At 39.1% G+C, this 25,398-nt stretch overlaps 2 protein-coding genes across 6 annotated transcripts in view; one reads left to right on the top strand and one right to left on the bottom strand.

Annotated features, from left to right (window-relative positions):
• Nucleotides 1–10,841, top strand: part of LOC311266281 (uncharacterized protein) — a 30,221-nt gene extending 19,380 nt beyond the window's left edge. For all 4 annotated transcript variants that reach the window (XM_084368569.1, XM_084368570.1, XM_084368567.1 and 1 more), the window contains one exon: nt 5,923–10,841. In XM_084368569.1, the coding sequence (XP_084224695.1) occupies nt 5,923–5,970 (48 nt within the window). In that variant the 3' untranslated portion in view covers nt 5,971–10,841. The remainder of the gene's footprint in view (nt 1–5,922) is intronic.
• A 1,145-nt stretch (nt 10,842–11,986) lies between these two features.
• On the bottom strand, nt 11,987–25,127 carry LOC311266282 (tissue factor-like). 2 transcript variants are annotated; one of them, XM_084368572.1, is made up of 7 exons: nt 24,921–25,127; nt 21,542–21,656; nt 18,129–18,218; nt 17,134–17,234; nt 16,005–16,183; nt 14,093–14,249; nt 11,987–12,878 (listed from the first exon to the last, which is right to left on the bottom strand). In XM_084368572.1, the coding sequence occupies exons 1-7, from the start codon at nt 24,985–24,987 to the stop codon at nt 12,733–12,735; spliced, it is 855 nt and encodes a 284-aa protein (XP_084224698.1). In that variant the 5' UTR covers nt 24,988–25,127; the 3' UTR covers nt 11,987–12,732. The 2 variants fall into 2 exon arrangements, with proteins under 2 accessions (XP_084224698.1, XP_084224697.1); XM_084368571.1 differs by having other exon boundaries at nt 14,084–14,249; nt 24,921–25,124.
• Nucleotides 25,128–25,398: the final 271 nt, after the last annotated feature.

Here is a 25,398-nt window from a genome sequence, read left to right on the forward strand (position 1 = left end):
GTAGAAGGAGTCACTTTGCTCAGTTCTGAACTGCACATGCTGAAGTTTTCCACACTGTGAGGACTCCACAGAAGAAAGGTGGCAAAGTCTGAAGCTTCAAAGTTTGTAAGTCCATGAGGATCAGTGAGTCCTGCAGTCCCAGACCAAAACTTCAAAGTAGTCTCTGAATAAAACAGAGGCAGAAAGCAGCACCTCTACTAGGCAAAGGTATTAGTCCTTGTCCTCCTTTTTCCTTTCAAAGAAGCAGAACGGCCTGAGGAATCCAGTGCAGTGTATCCCAAACAGCTTGAATTCTGGAAAGCAACTTTGAGGGGGTATCCACACAAGCCAGTCTGTGCCATAAAGAAGAGAACTCAAGATCATTAATGACCAGTGTGAACCCTCTATATGACATGTTTGGAAAAAGTCACTTCACCCTTTTTAAGCCTGCCCTCTTTTTCCTCTATGATGTTCTCCCAGTTCTTTTCTAACACAGATCCTTCACCCGAGAACACTCCCAAGTACTTCATCCCCCTTTTCTTCCAAATGAGCCATCCTTATAGAAGTAGAGGAAGAAGTTATTTAAAGACTTTCTCCCAACCAACACAGCTTTAGTCTTTTTCCAGTTTACTTTAGCAGAGGAGATTTTGTTGAAAAGACCAACATTTTCTTCCAAAATATTAATATCTCACTGTTTATTGAGTATTATCACAATATCATCTGCATATGCTGGTAATTTAACAGCTGACGTGCAACCTGGAAACAAGACACCTGACTGCTATTTCCTGAGTTTGTGGAGCAGCGGCTCAATGGCGAGGGAATACAACATCCCAGCTCCCGTACTCCCCTCTGGACAACAAAAGGTGCAGCCAAGCCTTTGAGTATACTCGCTATATCATGGTACAGTACCTGGATCTTGGCAATGAAATAGGGCTGAACCCAAAAGCGTGCCCTGCCATAGATAATGACATTCAACTCGGTCAAATGCATTTTCCTGGTCTATGGAAATCAGCATCTACACCCAATGAGCCAGAGACGTCCAAAACATGTTGAATAAAAGCGATATTATAACATATTAACCTGCCAGGCACACAGTAGGTCTGGTCAAAATGAATGACCTCATTCATCACCTCTCTCAGTCTGGAAGCCAGAGCTTTAGAGAGGATCTTATAGTCCCCACACAGCAGCGAGACTGGCCTCTAGTTCTTCAGATCCTGTAGAGCCAGCAGAAATCATGTCTATCTCTACATTAACATGCACATTTGTGCACAAGGAACAGCTGATGAACATTAATTGTTTAGAAGTCCTGACTGGTTTCCTTTGGAGAGTTTATAACTACAGCTTTTAGTTTTGTTAATTAATATCTGTAACAGTGAGTTTAAAATAAGTGACAGCAGCCTCTCTATTCATAAAATCACAGTGTATGAACGGTGTGAATCCGCCTGTGTAGGAGCATCTAATGCGTCCTTTAAACAGCAGGAAACAGACTGCGGTTTGACTTCAGACCAGATTTTTGTTGCTCTATGACGCTGCCACTTTCTGCTGCCTCGAGATAGCAATCCTCCATCGGTGTGCCTGACAACACCTCACTTTAAGACCAACATACCCAGGGGAGCACAGGTGGGCACAGGTACATTTGCTATTTACACAACATGGCACGAAAATGAGAACTGCATCAGTCTGAAACTAGCATGACACTTGCGTTGCGCTGTGCGCTGCTTTGCACCAAGCGTAAGATAGAGCCCTAAATGTTGTATGTTGTAGTTCTATATTGATGATAGGACAGCATCATTGTATTTATTTTGGGACATCTTTAGGATTAATGGGATCTTCAATATAATTAGGATAGGAAAGATATTATAACAAGTTTGAAGATTTCCATCAGTTTGAAAAGAGAAGCTCTTTTCACATCACTTATTGCTTCACTGATATTGAAAAAATATATTCTTAAATCACTCATGGAAAAGAAAAAACTGTGTGGAGAAGCTTTTTTGATTCAATCATCATCTTCAATTAGCTGAGCTCTGACCTTTGTCACTATTTTCTTGAGCCGATAAATCTCTTGTTCACTAAAAGAATCCGAGTCCTTCCTCAGCTGTGTCACAGACCTGACAACACCTTTCAATTCAGGGGAAAACTGCTCTGGTTTAACGGCCCTTTGACCTTTAGTTTTTACTAAATCATTTTTTAAATTTTCTCGAGTATAAAGAGTCATCCTCTTGTGAAGGTGTCAACTCAAATTCCTCATCATTGTCTGACAAATCCTCCAGCGTTTTCTTAGCCTTAGAACTGCTCTACTCTTTGTCAGTACTGCTTTTCCTTTTGTTAGATTTATTCTGTTGAGCTTTCCCTTCACACATGTTTTCAGCCACCAACACACTTTCAGCAGCTCTCTCTCTGATTCTTCCCCCTGTTCTGGGCCTTTCTGTCATTACTGACTGTTCCCCTCTCAACTTGTTGCAGCTCCACATTCTATTCCAATAGAGAGAATAAAAATAAAAATCCATGAGGCCCAAGGCCCCTAGTGGAGGAGGCCCAAACAATTGCCTACCTATGTCTTATGGTAAAACCACCTATGCTTCTGAACACAAGCAATCATCTCAAATCCCATTCGTTATTCAACTCACTTCTTTCGCTTCTTCAGGCTGTCAACATGGACTATCATTTGTTCATGAAAATCTTGATATTGATTCAGGGACAATCACATGGCTGGCTAGCTGGCTAGTCTTGTTATTAAACATACTGTCGGAATATATTTACTGTTTTTCAACTGTTGTTATCTACTTATTCATGTAGTTAGTTAATGTTAGCTTTCTGGCTAATAAGTGAGGCAAGTCTTGAATGACCTGAACAAACTAGTATATCTCCAGTTGCTAAGTTGTATCTTATGTTTTCAAAAATCTCTCTTGATACTTACAATAAGGAATGCAATCGTGGTCATACATAAAACAGTTATTACACATAGTTTTAATTCCGGCATGGTGAATGCTTCTGGGAATTTACCTGGTTTTAGACGTAATCGACCTTGAGCATTGTGCTTAGAACTTATTAATCATAAGCACAACATTTTTTTCAAAGTTTTGAAATCCATATATAGTAAATATGTTCTCTATTATGGATACCATCCCTCCTGTTGAGACATGGGTACTCCCATGACTCAAAATTACAGAAAATCTAAATAAATGTTTTGGTAAAATAGGTTTTCCTTCAAGGCTCTGCCAAATACCTGTTTGTGTCTGTGTGTGTCAGTGCATGACCTGATTTATTGACAGTCATGCCGATGAATCATCAACTCGTCTGGGTGTCCCTCCTCCTCCTCTTCCCCGCCAACCTCCTCGACCTCTGCCCTTTGGAACTCTACATTCTCGAGCCCAATGTCCAAATTTACCACAATTGTAGCAGTTCTCATCTTCTCCAAATCTCCGTCCTCCTCGTCCTCCTCGTCCTGCTCCTCTGGTACTCCCTCTCCAGCCTCCACGACTAACATTGCCTCGGAAATACACATCAGTCTTGGCTCTTTTTTCTCTCAGTACATATTCTGCATGTACTGCATGGTCAGTCGTAGCTTGTATCCCAGCAGTTCCAACACCTATTAGGTGCTTCTTTACAAACTGTATGATCTCTGGCTTCATTCCATTCAGGAATGCATTTTTTAACTGCATATTGTAGAGACCGTTGTCAGCATTATCCTGTTGCATACCACTATTTGCTGCAAACACTATTTTCAGTCTCTCTAGGCAGATCAACACACCTTCATCTTGCTTTATCATATACCTTAATATTCTTTCTGCCTCAGCTGGAAACTTTCACACAATCTTTCAAATTGCTCCCTAAACTCTGCTGTGTTTTCCCTTCGGTGCGAGCGCCACATGCTGCGTCTTTCACGTCAACCTCTGTCCATGCTCTATACACTCTAATTGTTACATCTTGCCCATCCCCAGCTCTCGGATTAGGCATTTCTATCATTGGATACGATTCTTCTATGTCATCATTTAAACTCACTGACTCCTTAGGAGGAGAGAGTGTAGGCATGGGGATAGGATCATAAACATCATACCACTTACCAGACCTTGTTGCCTTTGGACTTCCAAAGGCCCTTTCTGTCGGTGTAGGAGCGGAGAGAGTCGGTGCAGAGAGAGAGAGAGAGAGGGAGGAATTGGAGCTGCAGTTGCGGCAGGAGGTGGTGGTAGTTGAGGGTTGAGGTACGGCGGAGGATTAGGATTGAGACCCAGAGGCACATAATCGTCATCTTCCTGTTTATCTCGGTTGGAGTACAAAACAGGATAAAGTTTATTACCTCCTAAATCTTTTTCCTTTTCCTTTTTCTTTTTCTCTTTTTATATATTTTACATTATCCTGTGCCTTTTTGCCCATTCGTTTTACATCTCCTTCATTTTGAACCTCGTCAGGTTCACAACAACATTACAACAACTATTACTATTTCCCATTTTGATCCCCTTTTTAACGTTGTTTTTTTTTCTTCTACCGGGCTTTTCATTTCTTTTCCTTCCTGTGGGGACTCTAACCCTCACTTCTATAGGGACTCTAACCCTGACGTCTTTTTGTTTACTCAGGCCTAAGGGATTAATTTAAACTTTGTCCTTCCAAAGACAGTTTTCTAAGAGATAATTTGTTCTCCCAAGTCCCTGACTTGCTTTTTCCAATTAAGAGATACCTGCTCTCCCAAGTCCCTGACTTGATTTTGTAAAATGTTTTATTTATTCATTTATCCAATTAAGAGATACCTGCTCTCCCTAGTCCCTGACTAGATTTTGTAAAATTTATATCCAAATTATAAGAGATCCCTGATCTCCCAAGAAATGAAGAAATGAATTCTTAACCTTTTTGAAGAATTGAGCCCCTGACTCAATGTTTACCTGGCTGGTCCGTCTCCCCTCTGGTTAGCCCCGTCACTGTCCCACTCTCCAGGGGACCTGGCCTCTCTTACCAAACGAGGCTTTAAGAGCCCTGCGTTGGAGGTCTTTTCAAGAGTTTTTTAACTCTGCCTTGCAAGGTCTTCAGGTCCTTTGGTGTGGAGAGAGACAGATATTGGGGCCCCACATTGGGCGCCAAAGTTTTGTTAAAATAATTCTGCGTTAATTTAGAACTGGAGGAAGGAGATCGGAGTCAGCTCAAAATTCAAACAAGGGTTTATATCTTGTACAAGAGGAGCATTCACAAAGCAACACACAGGTCTGTTACAAAGTGAAGACTCAATGTCTGAGAAGAAACACATGGCATTTATCTGTCTCTGTGGGTGTGTTCTCACCCTGCCCTTCTGTGTCTAAAGTAATCACTCACACAGAAGGAAGTGATGGTATTGAATATACATTCAGTACCTTGAGTGATTTACTCAATACCTTACATGTGTCTTAAAACAATACAAAGGGTCACAAGTTACAGGTCACAGTTCACATTTAACAGTCTCTATCAAGAGGGTTGTGTAACATCAATTCACATTCCTCTACATGTACTACAAAATTCTCATAACATCTTAGGTTCCTCCTGTTTGCTGGAGTAGTGAACGTTTCCATTGCATAAGAACCTTATGGGATTGTAATGATTGTTCCAGGTATTAGTCCTCTCACCCTCAGGTGTCCTCCGATCCCTACGGGTTACTTAACATGGTTACTTTCTTTGGCAAGTAACCATGTTATTAGCAGGATAAAGCCCTTCAAGGTTACCATAATTAGGAATTAATGGACAACTTTGAGGCCAGAACCATCTGACACACCCAACAGTTGTCTCATCGGGCATTATCTCTTACTTGATGTATTATAAAGGTGTACTTGGACATGCTGTCATTGACCTTGTTTTAGTTATATTTTTTAGATGAGCAAACAGCTTGGCTCCTTTATATGTCACATGTCATAGTGTGAATCCATATGTTTCCTTTTTAATGGCTTTGAGTCACATTTATCCTCATGCTTACCTTTGTTTTAGGCCAAGGAGAAGGCTCAGTCCCAGACACAGGGCGTCGACCTGAAGTGACCCCTCACCAACACTCATGTGGGGGCTCCATATCAGCAGGATTCCTACGACAACATCAACTCAAGAGAAGAGGAGGATGAAAACAGAAGTAAGAGGACGGGCAATGAAATGGAGACAAAGGTGGATGGAATGAAGGAGGGATGATTAAATCGACAGGAGAGAGAGATCGTTCTGCTTTTATCTATGACAATAATTCTAGTTTCAGACGTTTATGTTTGGAGTTTTTGAGGGGAACAATTTAAGTCTCAGAAGTAGGCAAGATGTAAAAACTACTTGGTACCATGGGATCAGCTGACTCAGTGATTTATAGAATCAGGGTTGAAGACAAGGTTATGAAAATGAACAACATTCTGTGAAGGACATCTCATATGAAAGAAATTATTCCCTGATGTTTTTACAACGGATGATGCTTGTCAGTCAACCATAAGGTTGATATTATCTATTCTTTATTCACAATATCAGCTGCCAACACACTCCTGTGTCCTCTTCTCTGAGAGGTTTTGACAGGACTGATTGGTCTATCATGAAAATAATCTCCCCTCTTTTTATTTGATCTTAGTGTTGGAGCATGTGTAAGTGGACTTCGTCACGTAGATTACATGTATATATATATTATATACTCTACTATTGTGGTTTTCAATTAATCTAGTCAATTTGTAGTTTTAGGTCTAAATTGATTGAAAGCTGTGGAGAGAGTTTGGTCGGGTTTTACAGTGAGTGCATATCAATACCTTCACCATGGTAATAGGCCTAGTTTTTTCAATTATCCATTACTTCAAGGTGCTTCTTAAAGCGTACCCTGACAACAGGCTGAAAAGCAGTGTTTCACTGCCATCTCTGGTGTAGAATTTAAACCCTGTTTCACCTCTAACCACAGCACTGCTGTGTGTTTAAGAGCTTTGTTGCACCTGTGACCACCCCAAACAGTGGTGTAACAGTATCCTGGAGTACACCTGCACTGCCGTAAGGTGACAAGTTAATCGACTGGGAGTCAGGTGTTAAGTTACTGTTTGAAGCATTTTAGCCATTGAACCTCATACTTGAACATTCTAATCAGTAGCATTAAAGGGATGGATCATCATTTAGACATGCATTTCACCACATCTGTGTCCTAGTTCCATACAAAACGCTTCTCGTGTTAAATAATAAAACTAAACACTAATGTTACTGTGCTATACTTTTGATTGTTAGTATACAAGACATTGATTTTGGTATTAACATGAAAGGATAGGTGTTAAAGTATGTGCAGACAGATTCGAGGCGGCAACTTTGAAAGACTACTGCCAATTTCAAAAAAGAAATAAACACAGTAAGCAAAACATTTATTTCCAAAGACTTTTAATTTATCTGTATTCTGAGCTGCCACTGGAGTCTTCACAACACCGTCTGCTTTTTCTTCACTGATTTACATCTGTGAAAAGCTATTATGCCTTGCTGTGGGGTAAGAGTGTCCATCAACACAACGCTGAAAACATTCTAAACCACTGATCACTAAGACATTAAAAGATAAAAACAGAGGAACTTGTGACCACACTAAAAACACAAGTCAGGGTTAGAGTAACGTATCGTGGTAACTGATAACTGTTCTTGTGGCAAAAAAAGGGAATCTAATACATACAGGCAGTAAGTAAGTCTAGTGAAATTGCACTGCTTTGTGTGGTGGTATGACTGTAACATTGCAGCTGATAAACTTTGCATATATATTGTATTCCCTCAGCTAAGAATATTTATCTCTCATGACTATTGATTTTAGAGTCACACTATTTTCAAAAGAACTGATTCGTCGAAAGCGCGTTTTAGAAGATTTTTAGCCAAAACTCAGAATATGGTCTTGCAGCATAAATTAACAAGGGTGTTAAAAGAGAACTAGGTTCATGAAAAACTCTAGCTTTAGGCTCAACATACCTCGCTAACCCATTAATCTCACTTCATAGAATGCTAGCGTTAGTATTTATAATGGAATTGGGACACAGAATGGGGGATCACGTAGGGTCTGGCAGCACTTAATGGCTTAACAGCACAAAAAGTCCAGAAATTAGCCAACCGTTTTCAGAGTTTCATAGGGCAGGTATCTTATGGTAGGTCTGATAACATGTTGACCCTCGTCAAACCAAAGACATCAGAGAGGGGGGATTGAGTACAGATAGAAATTGGCTTTTTGGTAAATGTAGTCCTAACTGCTCTACCACCATCTGCTTAGTTTTGGCTGCCTCTGAAGACTGCAATGTCCAAACTCTGTGCATGGCTATGGGTTGGGTGAGGAGACTACTTAGTCCTGCTGGTTTAATGGTGTCAGATAAAACTGCATGAAGTCAAACATTTCTCATGACTCTTTTAAGCCTGCAATAACTGTTTGTTGGCCGCTTGGGGACCACAGAAAACAAGTTGAAAGTACAAAGGGCCCCTACATATTCAGTTGATGATCCTCTGTAGGTTCATCACTAAATGTCACCATTTCACAATGTAATTTCATACATTGTTCATACATGTTATTGACTATAGCTGCTTTAAAGTAATGCAAACACTCTGATCAAGTGCTGCAGTTTAAATGTTGATGCACTGTTTTTGCTCGCTGTAAGAAACAGTCAACAGTTACTGTGTAGCAGTAACACATTTAATCTACTGGTCTGATGAACGGTGCAGTGCACATTGGATTTACGTTGTAACAATTATATTAAGCAGTTTACAAATACAATGACATATACATATATAGAATTGTCAGAGCCAATTATTATCAGATCCAATGTACGATAGAATACTGGTGTTTCTAGTGCACACACAATGACTGTATGTGAAGATGAGCATGTGACAGTTGCCCAAGAGTGAGGCCAAAGCATCTCAATCGCCCCCTGGTGGCTGGCTGCAGTATTGGTCATAACCCCCTCCCCCTCCATATTAGCAGATGTGACAAAACCTTGATAACTAATGTTTTTCCAAAGATGGTCTCTGTCATTTTGGATCGAATTTTATCACACTGATGTGATCCGAAGTGATCATTTTTGGATCAAGTTTGGTTTGAATGAGTTATTTGATGCTATAAAAAGGGGCTGTCACTGTTCCACTACACAGACTCTGGCACCAAATGTTGTCACCAGAATCTCCTGCATCATAGATATTTTGCCTTTATTTCTGTACAGTGGGAGGTTGTGGAGATGCATCATCCATCTTTGCTTACAGTCACTTGTCCTAGATGACAGTTTACCCTCACACTGGAACAGACTTAGCAGGCACTAAAGGAACATTTCAGTTAATATTAAGTTTCAGTTGACGCCTACCTCATTACTACTTTGCCATGATTGCATGACAACACTGTGAATCCTGTGTAATCAAACATTCTGTGATTTTGACAATTTGTAAATTTGTGCCGTCAAGACAGAATGCAGATTCATGTACTCATTATATAACCAAGACATTAAAAAAAAGGCCTCGGTGAGTCAGATCACTGAAGCCAGCACAGAGAGAAAGATGAAATGAGTTTGTAACAGTCTGATTTATCAGTCAACATAACTAACATACACATTTCATATGAACATATCCATGTGAGCTGGTTTTCAGTCAGTTCAATGTTACTTATTGTTGAATGGATCGAATATGTCTCTCCTAATGTACAGGTAACATAGATGCTTGACACAGATTTAACTGTAAGCAATACACAATACATCACATAATACATTAATAAATTATGCATCACAATACATGTAACTTTATGGCAAGACATATGTAGATACTGTGATATATTTCATTTACTGGAAAATCCATTGAGAAATTGTTAATAGATAAAATATCCAATCCCGATTTTTGGGGCCGACGTTTCTTGACTTTACACCCAGCAGATGAAAACAAATCTATACAATGATGCAAACGTCATATAAAAGTCAAATGAGATAAAGCAGTCCCAGTGACTCAGTGATTTGCAGAATTTACCACAAAATCTTATATTATATGGAATGACTCCTATTGTATTTACAATACAACAACAGCACTGACATTAAACAAATTGACAGCATACATCACCCAACTCTATATGACATAGTTTTACCTTCAGATGTTAGAAAAAATGAAGCACATTCAGGTTGCATGTTACATGAATCCCTACAAAATAAGAAAAGCTATTGTGGAACATGATTACAGTTTTCAGTTTGTTAGAAGCACACGGAAAAAAGCTGCCACTCAACTAACTACTGCCTGACTAACTGCCTACAATAACCAACTCCGTGTCCTGGACGTGTGAAAACCCATAAAGAGGAATTTGTTTAGCTGGCAGTGCTGCTGTGAGGAGGAGGACATTGTTACAACTATTACAACATGTCTCACTAATAATCATGATAGAATGCTGTTCTGTGTACAATACTAATGAATACATAATCAACATTATGTAGGAACACAGTAATGTAGGAACTGTATCACTGTACAGACACATGTAGCACAATAACATCTCATTCTGTGCACTGTAAAAATGACAAGGTTAGCAAGCAATTTTATTATTTACACAGCTGGTATTTAAACATATTTGTGTATTATTTATTTTGTAATAATTTATTTACAGGCTGTTTATATATCTGTTCTTAATGTTCAAGACCTGGACATGATCAGAACATTACTGAAAGCAGCTGTCAGAGCAGTAATATTGTTCAGAGATGGAGAAGATAAATTTGCTTCTGGAACTTTTCATTTTTTGCAGTATGTGTGTTTTTTATGATACAGATGTATGCACTTTAAAAGCCATGGTTGGGGAAAATGATATTCAAAACAATTCTGTGTTCTGCCATGGTTTCTTGTGATGATAATACATTTATGTCTGATGTTGTATGTGTTGCTGTCTAAATGTGAACTTCTGTGTTGGAAAAAAATTAAAATAAAAGTAATCTATAGTTCCAGCATGTGGTCTGGTTTGTCTTCAATTGACCACTTCCAAAGGGGAACAACAGTGTGCAACAGACTCAAAACACACCAAAACACAGCAGGTTTGAAGAATGAGCTATGATCTGTGGACAGGTTTGGAAGTTGTATTTCTGTTGTTAAAACAAAGGTCTGTTTGTCTTTATGCTGATCCAACAATTCATGCACAATGCTGACATATTCCTCAATGGTGTTGTTTTTAGGCTTTTTGTGGCAGAAAATCCCACAAAATAGCAGTAATGCCCACACATTTTCCATCAAGTGCTGACTAGACTGTTCTTAATTTAATTAGCAACAGAAAGTTTGAGCCGTAGGCAAGACTTTTTTTTGTAAGAAAGCCAAAGTTCAGAGAAACACAAGCCATCTTGTATCCCATCAATGAACAGTTGACATGTTTTTGTAGACTCACCAGAGGTTAGCATCACCATGGTTCTCTCAACAAAAAGCCTATGGGATTTATCACTTGGATTTTGGATTATTACAGTAACGTTACGTCTCTATGTTGCATTTATTATTTTCTTATTAAACCATTTCAGATTGTTAGTCATGACTGTTTTTCATCTCTGCTGCTCATCTTCTGCTGGCTGCTGTTGATGTTTTTTTTTTCTCTGAACCGTGCTGTTGCTATTTATATTTTCTTAACTTCCTCAGTATACAGTAGCTAGCCAACTATCTTCATTTCAACTTCAGAGGCTGGACCCACCAAAGTTACAGACGTGGTGCATAGACAAAGACACTTCTAAAATCATCACAGGGATGTACATAAATGTATGCTGGGATGTGAGAGTTAGTTGATCTGAATGCTGGGTGAGATGGTTGAATGCTGCCGTCAGAGCAACAGTGGGAAACAGCGCTGACTACAGTGGTGAGCTGGTAAGCAATTCCAGCCTTATGGCAACTCTGAAGGGACACACTACATCATATACAGACACATATAAGTAACCACCCCTAGCATTTACTGACATATTTTATGTCACAGAACAAAACTCCTAAACTTGTGTTTAAGAGTATATATACAGTATGTGTGTGTGTGTATATATATGTATATGTGTATGTACTGTATGTATGTATGTATGTATGTATGTATGTACATATAACCGATGAAAAAAAACAGGAGAACCTTTCCATTTTTATTATTCTATTGCTTTTTCTTCCTTTCGATCAACAAAAGGTACTCTTGTCACACAAAATTAATACAATTATGAATCCGAATCTACATAGTTACAGGTTAAAAGTACGGTTGAAGATGGATTGTAGTTTTATCAAGCAGCCACTTGATGCCACTAAAGAGCTTCATTTATTGTACTCGTAGGGGTCATTTCTATTTGGTCCTGACAGAACTTGAATGGGAAGTTGAGTTTAAAGAATAAGTTATGAAAAACATTTAAGAGAAAACCAGACTGACATCCTGGGTAAAAGAAGACAAGGTAAGTTTTGGGCATAATAATGTGAGGGAATACATTAAGTCTGCTCTCATACAATGGGTAGACAAATCACATTTAAAATCCTCTTAATTAGCTTTTGACCAAATTCTCTCAATTGAAAGAAGTACTGTGGTTTGCATGTGTTATTCTAAAACAAAACTGTGCTTGATTTTTGATGGGCTAATAAGTGAGGATCCACATAAGCCATTCAAATGGGAGAAATGTTAGGTGGTATGCATAGAGTAATACCTGTTGACAGCAGTCTGCAGAGTTAATCCTTAATGTCAATTAAAACATGAAATAAAAAACAAAAACTGCAATACACTTTAAACAAAGGGCATAGCAAGCACAGTTATCCTAGGAACAGAGATAGAAAACTGAAGGGAGGCCAGCTCCGTCTTTGAAAGACACACAACACACACAGGCACACACACATACACTAAATAGGTGCTGATGATTGAGATGTTTGGAAGCTGGTGTTTCTTTCTCGGCGGCGTCTGCAGCAGAGGACCGTCACCGTAATGATGATGATGAGGACTGTTAGCAAGATGAAGATCGCACCAACCCACGCACCGAGACTCAAGTCTGGAGGGACATTCAGAGTAACAGTTAGACAAATAAATCTGGCTCGTTACTTATAACTTTAAACACACATAGTATAGTTGTAACCATTAGTGACTCTGTAGAGTGCCTGGTGGGCCCCTGTGTTGTTTGTATTACTTGCACTGCCAGTATGGAAGACTAAGAATGCCAAAAATGCCAAATAAAAATAAATCAAGTAAAATAGACACAGTGGCATTTTTGTGATTTGACAGTTTGTGATTGACTGTCTACTGAATACTATCCCTCAACATTTTTTCTGGGTTATGATTTCATTGTAATGTGGCATATAAAACTCACGTTACAATGAAAAACCCTCAAACTGAAATGTATTTGTTTCTTTCTGTTGCTGTGCAATATTAAAGACTATAACATACATACATGGGAGTGATGATGTCTTTGTTATTATACCTTTTTTAAGAGTTGGCACACATTACACTCATAAGACTTTTGAGTTGAGCACACCAGTTCTTTTGTAAGACAAGCTTTAAGGATTAACTGTGTTTGGGTGAGACACATTTAATGTGAGCAAACCGTTTACAAGAAAGCTCTTTGAAGCATAGAGAACTCTTTTCCAGGTGACGTGCTTTGTGGTCATTTTTCTAACCACACCAGACAACAGGACTTCTTATCCATACAAGCCATAAGCAGGACTCATGACCTTGGTATGTCTAATCTCTTGGCTGTGCCCCCAAAGTGACCATTTTCAATTTGCAGGAAAAAAATTCTGGTGTCCCCTCAGAAACCCTGGGGATCACGCCACCAACCCTCTAGCCACCTTCAGTCCTTCCAGTCATAGCCACCACAAGACCTAACGTACAAAGATTTTTTTCATCACAGCGAGCACTGAAGTTTCAATTTCTGACCTGTTGTATGTGGAAGAGGACCAGGGCCACTGGGAAAAATGTTTTTCATTTATGACTTTTTCCTCAGAATTTGAGAAAAAAGTCAGATTTCTGAGTCAGACCTTTTAAAAAAAATGAGTTCTGACTTTTTTCTCAGAATTCTGCCTGTCATAAAAACTCAAATTAATAACAATAATAATATTTGGCCATAATTGCCTTCCGTAATAGGATATATCTGCCCTTATGTGATGTTGATGTCACTCTCCAGATGGATTGATGTAGAGATCCTAGAATACACTGTGTAGTGTAGTGAAGCATAGTGTAGTGTATACAGAGTGTGTGCACCTGTCACACCGCCATGGCCTCCACGTATACACAACTGTTCGCTCGGGGCTCCCAACTGGGTCTTTTTGGGTCTTGAGGGAATGAAAGCTGCCACCATGAAGCAGTAAGCCTGTCCTTCATCCAGGTTCGGAACCTCTGCCTCACTGGTGTCAGATGTGATGTCTCTCTATCAGGTAAGAATAGGAAATTACTTATCTAGCATACCATTTACAGTTACACTAAGAGCTGGAATTCTTGATTAGACTACAGCATTATATATCAAACCTAGAATTCAAATAATATGATCTCTGCCCTTGACTATAATCTTCTTGGTAAACTAAAACATTATAACAAATAAGTATTTTTCTAATATTAATATTTTCCAATATGAACTCTTACCCTTATTCATTTTAATAACTTTATTTTATCTTTCGGGTGACAATTGGACGTCCCTCCACATGTCTCTGTCTCTCACAGACAAGCTCAGGTTCATATTAGTAACAGTCCTATAATTAAACGCCCAGTTGACTTAAAGTAATTTACATTACATTCTTGAAAGTCTTTTCTTTCTAAAGCACATATCATCATGATTAGTAACATTAAATATAAGACTACAGCAGCTGGTTAGCAGCTCAACATAGAGACTGGAAACAAGGAGAAACAGCTGCATTGCTTTGTCCAAAGGTAACAAAATTTAAATCAGTAAATACCCCACTTATGAAATATAAAGCATTTATGTGTCTTTTAAAAGGCGGTTGCAGAGATTGCAGAAGTTGTCTGGGACATTAAACATCATTACACTGAACACTTGGCACACAAGGCTTTGAATTTAAGCTGGATGTAAAATTGTATTTAGTCAATTTTAATCAACTTGCTATTTTCTGTCCAAATATTCCTCCTATTTTGGCGTATAATTCTGGTTATCCTTTGATTTTCTGCTACATCAACATCATAGTGACTGCAGTTTTAGCTTTCAGTTTGACACCTCATTTGACCCAAAAGGAGCTTCTATCCTGCAACAGCCAACAAGCGTCCACGTCGGAAACCCACTCACTCTTGCCTCCCCTCACTCCTGAGACACTTGCAAGCCAGCCACTGGCTATTTTCTAGCTAATACGACCCAACTACAGGTCATCTGCAGGCTTATTTTTGCATAAAAAAAAATTAACTTTTATTTCAGTGTGTTCAAACTCATATAACTCAGTGCCAGTAGCACTGTAGGAGTGTTACCTTTCAAGAGACCATAAACATGCCTCTACTCCAGACAGTTCAAGAGCGTCTTTCAATTTACTTTGAGTCTGCCTGGAATAGGCCTTCTAGGATAATTTTACACATATTTTCAGGAATTATTTAGGGGTTATATACTGCATATTTCAAATAACTAACTGAAAAATCCGACACAGTGAACACTTAAAAACAACTCTTTGGTCATTCTCCTGTTTCCCTCTTGTAGAAATTGAAGTATATACAGCTTTCAGTTTTGTTGGGACACCAACCACATGTTTAAACAATAGAGCAGCCTGCAGGTAAAGCCAGTAGCCTAACTACAAGGCGCTCTCAAACCAGCAGAGCCTAAGAACGAAAGCCATCTTGTCCCTCACCTTCCTTCGCTCACTCACTCACGCTCTCTCTCTCTCTCTCTCTCTCTCTCTCTCTCTCACACACACACTCAGACACATAGACACACGTGTAATTACATGTGTAATTAATTATCAGTATTTTACAAATATTAACAATATTGACTTTGAGACTGAAGCATACTATTTGGCTACTGATCCCTGGTGGTGCTCCGTCAATTATTAATTAATGTTAATAATTTATTTGTTTTATTAATTACCATTGGTCAGATATTGATATAGTCAATAATCAAACAGTTTCCACTTTGTTGAAACTGTGTTTCTATGACTGAGCATCATATCAGTGTCAGTGTTGAATATGGTACCTTGTTTGTGCTCTCAGACTTGTAGTAGCTGATCTTGTACTTGAGGTCATCTTTGAGGATGTCTCTGATGCTGAGCTGCTTCAGACGCTGATGGATACTGGTTAGAGGATCTGTGATGTTGACAATGACTCGGTTCTTGTCTACAGACTTCACAGTGAATTTTACAGCACTGATGTTACCTGAGGAGAGGACATATCGACTGTTGTCATGTGATTTCCTGTCATGACAACTATGTTTCAGATTATATTCATTCATTCATTCATGAAGCTTAAGAATGTAAGTCAGTTGGACTGGAACTATCACCATTGTGTGTTCACAATTGATAATTGTGTTTTGTTAGATAGACTGAGGTTCTGGTCAACTTTTACAGAGGAGCAATAGAAACTGGCATGGTACGTGCATGGCCCAGGACAGGAAAGCTCTACAGAGGGTGATTAAAACCACCAGAACATCACTGGTACCATCTACAGAGCATCAGTGACATCAGTGAAGTGAGATGTCTGCACAGAGCCCAAAGATACTAAAAGACAACAGCCACCCAGCCACAGTCTGTTCACCCTGCTGCCATCTGACAACAGATACAGAAGTATCTGCTGCTGTACCACCAGACTACAGAGCAGCTTCACTCCTCAGGCTGTGAGACTGCTGAACTCATCCTCCACACAAAATCATTTTGTTTTTGTTGTTTCTGTGATGTAGCATAAGGAACTCAAATTCAGTTTTGGTTTTTTACCTTTGTGTTGTAAAATGGTAAATAAATGAACCCTGAACCTTGTACTAGCAAGCACAGACCCTGATAAGGAGCCTGTCATGTCCAATGGACAACAGCACTGCCGTGCATGTGTCCTCGACGCTCATCCCATCAAACAGGGCCATTGTTGCTGCCATGGACCCCAGTGGGAGGGTCTCTTCCCACCAACCTATTGGAAGAAACTCCTCCAAAGCCAACTAGCAAGAGGCTTCTTGGATAGAGCTTTCCCAGCCACTTCTCATTTAGTAATGATAATGTAATAATGATGAAGTAGAAAAATGTTAAAATACTCTTTTATAAGTAAAAGTCCTGTGTGTGTGTGTCTGCATGTCTGTCTGTGAGTGTGTGTGCATGTGTGTGTACATGTGCAATACCTACTCTCTTTATAGGGGTTGAAGGTTGTGGAAATAGTATGAGGGGGATCGTCAGCGGTAAAGTCACCATCCATGGTGTCTGTTTGAATGTCAGCAGAGTAGTTCCTGTCAAAGTTGAACACATAGCCTAAGTATGGTTTGGAGGTATGTGGTATGCATTCAACATGCATCTTGTTTCGAGATTACAAAATGTTTAAGACATACAACTGGGATTTATTTAAAGGAGACCTATTGTGCATTTAAATTTTTTTCTTTTCCTTCAGTGTATCATATAGGTTCTTGTGCATGTAAAAGATCTTAAAAGTTAAAAAGTTATTTTCTGAAGTTTTTCAGAAAAAAAGTTTTTCAGCTATTTTCTGAAGTGGCTGAAATGCCTCATCAGTAGTCCCGCCTTTAATTTCTTGACTTTGTCACTTTATCACTCTGCGTCACCATGTCACGCATTTGTATAATGTCTGCCTAGTGGCTAGTAGTTAGTAAGAATTAATTTAGCACAGCTGCTCTGTTGTTGCCAGTGGTGCTGGTTGTGTGTGTGTGTGAGCTGACCAATCAGAGCAGCCAGGGTATTCGGGAGGGGCACCTTAAAGAGACGGGAGCTAAAACGGAGCGTTTCAGACAGAGGGAGAATACAGTTCCTCAGCACTCAACAGTATCAGTATGAGAAATTATGTTTTTTTGAGTATTAAATCATGTAACCCTATTCTAGTAGTGACCCTAAATAAATTATGAAACTAAAATTTAAAAAAGCAGACTTCGACTGGTTACCATAAGGGAAGGACAGGGAACTTCTAAAATGATAAATGGAAGAGCTAAAAGAACAAAAATATTTCAGCATGATTAGTGCACAGGGAGTTGGAATAAGAAGCCAATCTGAAACGTGGTGTTTTATCACACAACACAATGGGTGCTGATGGGTTACACAATGGGTTAAGTCAGTACAATACAGGAGTATTACTGTACATAAGATAAAAGTATAATGCATATAAGTGTTGTTCCTACCTGTCAAAGGGTTGAAGATCATTGGTCAGTTCACATTCTAACTCTGACACTTGGATGCAGTCCTGACTCTCCTGCCAGTTTTCATCGCCCCTGATACCATAACAAAACACAAAAAGCAGAAGAATGACACCATAGTAAAAAAAAAAGAAAAGAAAACACAGAGATAGAATATTAACATCTCTGACTTGAAGCAGCACTTTAAAGCAACACTAGGTAGCTTTTCGACCTTAAAATAATGTTTCTAAACTCAGTTAAGTGGTAGAATAACGGTTAATAGGATGAACGGTGATGCCTCTGCAGCCTGAGGGGGGTGTAACTTCCCAGATCGGGTAGGGACATACCTGATGTAAAGAAGTCTAGTGGTACCTGCTTTACGACATGTTTATTCATCAGTGGATTTAGCCAGCAGCTACTTGGATTTTTTGTAAACCAACGCCATGGCCAAGCCAGCTAAAAAAGCCAAGAAGGTATTGTCTGAGGAGGCGAAGAAGAGAAAAAGAGAAAGTGATATAACATGAGCCGGGCATGGATAAATATTGGACCAGCTTACGCTCGGTGGAGCGAGCTGAAAGGACTGATGGCGACCTAACCTAGATGCTACTGGATTTGTAAGTCATATATTACATATATACATATTTATTATCATATCGATTTGTCCACAGTTTATAACCGTTAGAGAGCTAGATAAGCTAATGCTGTCTGTTTCGATAGCTTGCACGTTTTCATGTAGTGACTGTAAACGATGACTAACTTACTAAAACACTATGAACGTCTTGTCTTGAAAAGTTGTAGATTCCTTAGTTCATGCATATAATCAACGTAATTGTTGAACAGTGTAGTCGGAAGTTACGTTAGGCTATTTTTGTTATCGGTAATGTTAGCATGCTACTTAGCTACTGTTGTCTACCGAGTTGGTTGTAGTTATTGCACCAAACACAACGTCAGCTTGCAAGTTTTCATGTAGTGACTGTAAACGATGACTAACTTACTAAAACACTATGAATGTCTTGTCTTGAAAAGTTGTAGATTCCTTAGTTCATGAACAGTGTGATCAGGAGGTAACGTTAGCATGCTACTTACTGTTGTCATACCGAGTTGGTTGTAGTTATTACGCCGAACACAACGACAACTTGCGATTGTATTTAGTAACTCCCGAAAACATAGTTACATTTTCAGACGTTACTCAACACATTCACGCCCAAGCGTCGTGTTTTGGAAGTAATTTAGTTGGTGCAATCACTACAACCAACTCGGTATGAGAATAATGCTAGCATGCTAATTTGCTGTGCAGCCTTTATGCTAACAAACTACCAACTGCTATCTCTGAATCTAGCTTGTTGTTGGCACTCAATCGAGGTTTCATGTTTTTGATGCTTCCAAACGAGGCTTCGTGATTCGCCGGCTCCGTCAACAAATTCACTTGTATTTATTTTCCCCAGGGAGGCTCATACAGTGACAGTATTTACGACACTGGTAACAGATAATTGCGCTTCTCAACCAGCCGGGGGTAGTAATGAGTCCAAACTACCTAGTGTTGCTTTAATTTAAGGTAGATATAGTTTTTAAAACAGAGATCAAAACTCAATTTCTTCCTATAGACAAAGGAACAAATTGTGATATCACTTCAGTACAGGAACACATTCCACACTGAAAACACGGAAATAAAAAATAAAGAGAGCTGCGCTAGACTCACCAGAAAAATGATGGGAGTATAAAAAGTACGGGACAGTGTCTTTGTGTGTGAGAAGCCTTCAGATGTGTATATCATGCAATATATACTCCATCATTATACAGTTGTGGTCAAAAGTTTACATACACTTGTATATAGAACATGCATATCATATTATCATAGGTCTTCTGAAAATGAGACCAAATCTGCTGGATCATAAATATACATACAGTAATTCTAATATTTGGTCAAATGTCTCTTGGCCATTTTCACCTCAGTTAGGTTCTTTTGATATCCATCCACAAGCTTCTTGTCATCCTCTAGATGAATATTTAACCTCTCCATTTGACAGAATTGGTGAAGTTCAACTAAATGTGTTGGCTTCCTGACACAGACTTGTTTCTTCAGCACAGTCCACATGTTCTGATTAGGTTCAAGTCAGGACTTTGGGAAGATCATTCTAAAACCTCAATTCTAGCCTGATTGATCCATTCCTTTACCACTTCTGATGTGTGTTTGGGATCATTGTTCTGTTGGAACACCCAGCTGCACTCAAGAGCCAATCTTCTGCTGATGATTTTAGGTTTTCCTGAAGAATTTGGAGATAATCCTCCTTCTTCATTATTCCATTTACTTTCTTAAGGGCAGCAGATCCACTGGCAACAGAACAGCCCCACAGCATAATACTACCAGCACCATGCTGGACAGTAGGTTTGGTGTTCTTGGGGTTTAAAGGCTTCAATCCTCCAAACATATTGCTGCTCATTGTGGCCCAACAACTCTATTTTTGTTTCATCTGCATCAGCAATTCATTAACACTCACATTGCAATCGTCAAAGAGGCATTATCAACCTTTTCTTAAAGTTCCCATCAAGCAGCTAATGGATTTTGATTTGCATTTACAGCAGCCAATAGAACCAAATGTGCGTTGCGCCACTCTCCATGGAGCTAATGGTCCGCGGACTCACACAGAACTGGTAGCTCCCAGTGACCACAGCACAACAGGGACAGAGCAACACAGCCTTCAAGAAGACAAAAGCTGTAGCTGCACTGCTAACCAAGCTAACTACCTAATGGTAAATATATTTAGAAGCTATTAGTTAGCAATAACAATTAGTTAGCAATAACAAAGCTACCAGTATCTGTCCGTCAGGAAAATGTATAAATCACCTTGTTACTGTAACTGCCCTTGCTTGTTCTTGGAGGCTACATATGGCCCTCGTCCAAAGGTGTTCATTGGAGGCTGCTGGTTAGTACTAGTTAGCAGAGAGAAAACCACAAAACGCTTCCCAAGGGAGATTCATCAGTGAATAAAGTTATAGAGTTAGGTTCTTGTACGGCAATTCATTGGCCAGGTCCCAGAAACTCTGGGAGTCCATCTTTTTATACATCCATGGCAGCTTCAGAAGACAGCGTTTACTGGATGCAATGTGCAGGATGAGTCTTCATTTCTTTTAAATTAATTTCCAGGATACTACAAACTCAAAAATAACTTTATGTATACCTGACTTTTATGTTGTGCCTGATATTGGCAAAAAGGTGAAATAGAGAGCAAGACGTGATAAAAACAATTCTCCATTTTGACAAAAAAACGTATTTAACTGTAAGTATTAACACTTGTGCTATGATATGATGTTATCTAAAATCTTACACAGTCAACATATTTGGTTTACTCTTGAGTAATGCACTTCTGTCAATCTGTATGTGTGTGTGTGTGTGTGTGTGTGTGTGTGTGCGCACTTACACAGTGTACAGGACGGTGAATTTGTGGTTAGGTTCTTTGACGGTCCAGGTGAGGATGGTTTTAAAGTCCAGAGACACCCAGCGAACATTCTCTGCTGTGGGCACAGCGTTCATATCTGTAAATGAAAAGTAACATTACTCTCCGCTCATCCACAATCTCTGAATATTCTCCCTTCTTGTGTTTGTTTTTTTCTGTGAGTTTACACCATAATGTATATTAACTTTGATAAACAAGTTGAAGAAAAAACTCCCCTCCTAAACAGACCATAATCAAAGTCAGACTTTGCCAGTGAGCAAAGCTGAATGTGAGCCAAAAGAAACAGTCCTATAAATGTTGTTTATGCAGCTTGAGACACTGCCTGTCCAGCAAACACCCAATTTTTGTAACACTGAATTAGGTTCTCATCGCATTCATTTCTTTCGAAGACTACAGAATGTTGTGAATCGCTTTGGTGCATCAGTAGAAGTAAAGAAATCTCAGCTCTGATCAGTGCATAACTGAAAGTTTGCAGCTTATGTTAATTGTTGATATTCCGACCTCGGCTGGAATAAAGTTGTAAAGTTGCATTGCTCTCATGCTTTGAATAGTTGCCAGACATTAGGTTAACGTTACTTATGTTGATGCGGCGAAGGGAGGCAGAGCTCAGCACAGAGTGAAAAAAAAAAACACCAAGTAGGGCAGATTTTGAACGTTTAATTCGGGCACATCAGATTTTATTACCACGTTAGCCATTTTCACCTGAAGCTGACGTCTGCATACATAAGTGAGCCCAGCTAATGAGCCAACAATTTAGGAGGTGCTTCTCAACTTTGCTGTCCAACTGTGAGAGAGGTGTGTGCAACAGGGTCATGTTTGTGGTGCTTGGAGCTGCTGTGTGAAAACTCTTTCTTGTGGATTACAGCACAGAACTTTTTGTTTATGTTATGTTTTTGTTCTGTTTATGTTCTGAGGTGGGTCACACAGATACTGGAATTGAAAAGATGCAGATGAAAGAACTTTCTAAATAAAATGGGAGTTTAGATTTATCTAACTGCTTGTATGACATGATGAAAATGCAGCCGTGTGCAGTAATATGCATCGAGAATCGTAAATGAATCGAATCGTGAGGCCATTGGCCATTAGTAACTGTATGTGATAGTAGCATTATCATTCCCCCATGTCTAAAAAGAATGTCCTAATGATTGGAATATCATCGTGGAATATTTACAAAATACTTGTGCATTTTTAAAATAGCAGAGAATTTTACAACTATGCTAAGTTCTAGTTCAATCAGCCTTTCGCAGAATTGTCCAGACTTACTTACTTGAAAAAAGTGATTTATTTTAAAAGTTATTGCTTTTCCCAGTAGTAGTGCTAACAAGTAGTGTAAGGGATTACGATTTCAAAATCATTCATAATATTGCAGTTACTATATTAAGTAATGTAGTGTTACTGCGCTGCCAGAATGCAATTTGTTTTTTGTCCCAGGCAGGCTGTCTTGCGGTGGCATGTATGGGCAGCAGATCAGGGCAAGTCACAATGGCTACTAGCCAAAAAGCTAAAGGATGGAGGATGAGGGAGAACAATATGTCTCTGTCAGTTTGTCTCAGTCAAACATGCAAAGAACATTGTGGTCAGTTGCAAACTTTTGTGTGAGCAGCAAAACACTTTCAACAGCAAAAAAAACATGTACATGTACATTTCTGAAGCATCTGATACAGCAACAAAGCAATGTGAAACTTGTCGAAACATGCTGTGTTTCCTGTTTCCATGTTTACTGCAGTGAAGCATCAGGCACTCCAGAAACTGGATTTGAGAGCAGGACAAGTAGACATTAAGTGGACAAGATCTAAAGAAGCTTGCTGCTGGGTAAGTTATATTGTGGAGGAGATGTTACAAAATGCAAAAGTAATATAGTAACATAATGAGTAAGGTAACTAATTACTTTTGATTCTAAGTCATAAGTAAATTATTATGACTTCTTAACAGAGTAATAACTAATGAGTAACTTATTACACTACCTCAATAACTTGCCCAACACTGCTATTCATAACAAATGCTCAAGAGATGAATGAACAATCCATAAAAATACACTATCCACAGTTTACAAGGGGGCTTTTCTACTGAAGAAATAGTCCCTTTTGTCCAAACTGATGTATTACAATGAAAGTGCTTGGAACTGTATTGGGAAGTTCCATTCACTTCCATTGTTTTGGTGTGGAGGCAGGAATTTATAGCAGATTGAGCTCAAAAACACGAAGTCGATTGTTGTGAATTACCATTATCAGGATAACTGTAAATCAGGATGATTTTAAATATACTTACTACCAGTGACATGTCTAGCTCCATAATGTACACTCCTACAAAATGGGTCTGCATCTTTCAATTGATTCACTAAAAAGGATCACTAAAGAAAGTGTCTGTGTTGCAGTCAAACTATTTTTTTCGTAACGTAATTAATCTCTATGTTTTAGTGACATTTTAAGAGCTTCAAGCATATTTTGATGATTACTGGATTATTATTGTTAATTGCAACTATGTTGGCCAGGACAATGAGATTTTAACATCATCTCATGATAATGGCCTGACAAAGGCCTACCAATGCCTGAAATACTGACATCATACATAATTATGTCACTGTTAAGTTAGAACAGGAACATAGGAACCAAATTCAAACCCTTGCAGATACAGTTACGAGCTGTAACACATCTGAGAGCTGAACAATTGGCCATAATCAAATACCTTCCTCCAACTATCTAATCTATCGTATATCTTGTGATCTAATGTATCTTGATCACTGAAATCTCCTCAAAAGCATTGAATAAATGCTCGGACTGGGCAACAAAATCAATTATAACTATTGCGATGATATTGTCGGGATGACTACTTTTACTTTCACATATAAACAGAATGAGATTGTTGATAAACTAGAATCAGTCATGTGGATATAAGGATATAACTAAGTGGGTAAGGCCATGTATTAGTACAAGTAGAACAGTCCAGTAAATATTTTTTTTTTAAATGACATCACTGTAATGCAGCCTTTAAAACCGGGAAAAGACAGTAATGATGTCATATCACTATTTACAAAATCTAATACATAGTCTCATATCACAATATGACATTGATATACTGCCCAGCCCTATTACAAAAGTTAGACTTTCTGAAACATGACACAATGGTTTGTTTCACAAAAGGGTTTGTTTCACAAATCCGTCTGGGAATGAGCCACTAGAAACAGTTTGAAAAGGGTTTGTTACATAAGCTTAAAAGTTTTCACAACACTTGTAATATTGATAAAAAAAAACAGCAGCACTAGTCCTTACTCAACAAAAGTCTATCTGTCTATCTATCCATCCATCCATCCATCCATCCATCCAGCTATCCATCATAGCCTTACCAGCAGTACCGATGATCCAAGCAAACAGACAGACTCCCAGACGAAGCACATTTTTCAGAGATGCCATGTTAACACTAATTCAATCCTGTGAAAACTATCTAAATCCAGGAAAAGTAGCTGTGGATAAGTTGTTCCGCTGGTCTCAAGCAGCTCAGACCGACTGTTGTTTGTGCTCAGCAGAGCAGAGAGTGTGGGAGCTGAAGATGGGGGCACTGGGGGACTGTCAAGGGTTCCGCCTAGGGTCCGCCTGCTGATCCCTCCCACATGCCTGCCTGCTGATGAAGTTTCGCAATGCTGTGCTTCATTTGGACTCCTCCTTTTACAAAAGCACAGCTTGAATGAATGTCCTCGAGCTGAGACACTACACCCCTTTAAAACTTGGAATCTGTCCCTCTTTGACAGTTCAGAGTGAAAACTCCACTGGATTACATTAGTAATTTGTAAGAAATAGTTACACCCACCCTCACAATAACTGTAA

This window comes from Pagrus pagrus, assembly GCF_965226575.1.
Source record: "Pagrus pagrus genome assembly, chromosome: 12".
Classification (NCBI taxonomy): Eukaryota; Metazoa; Chordata; class Actinopteri; order Spariformes; family Sparidae; genus Pagrus; species Pagrus pagrus.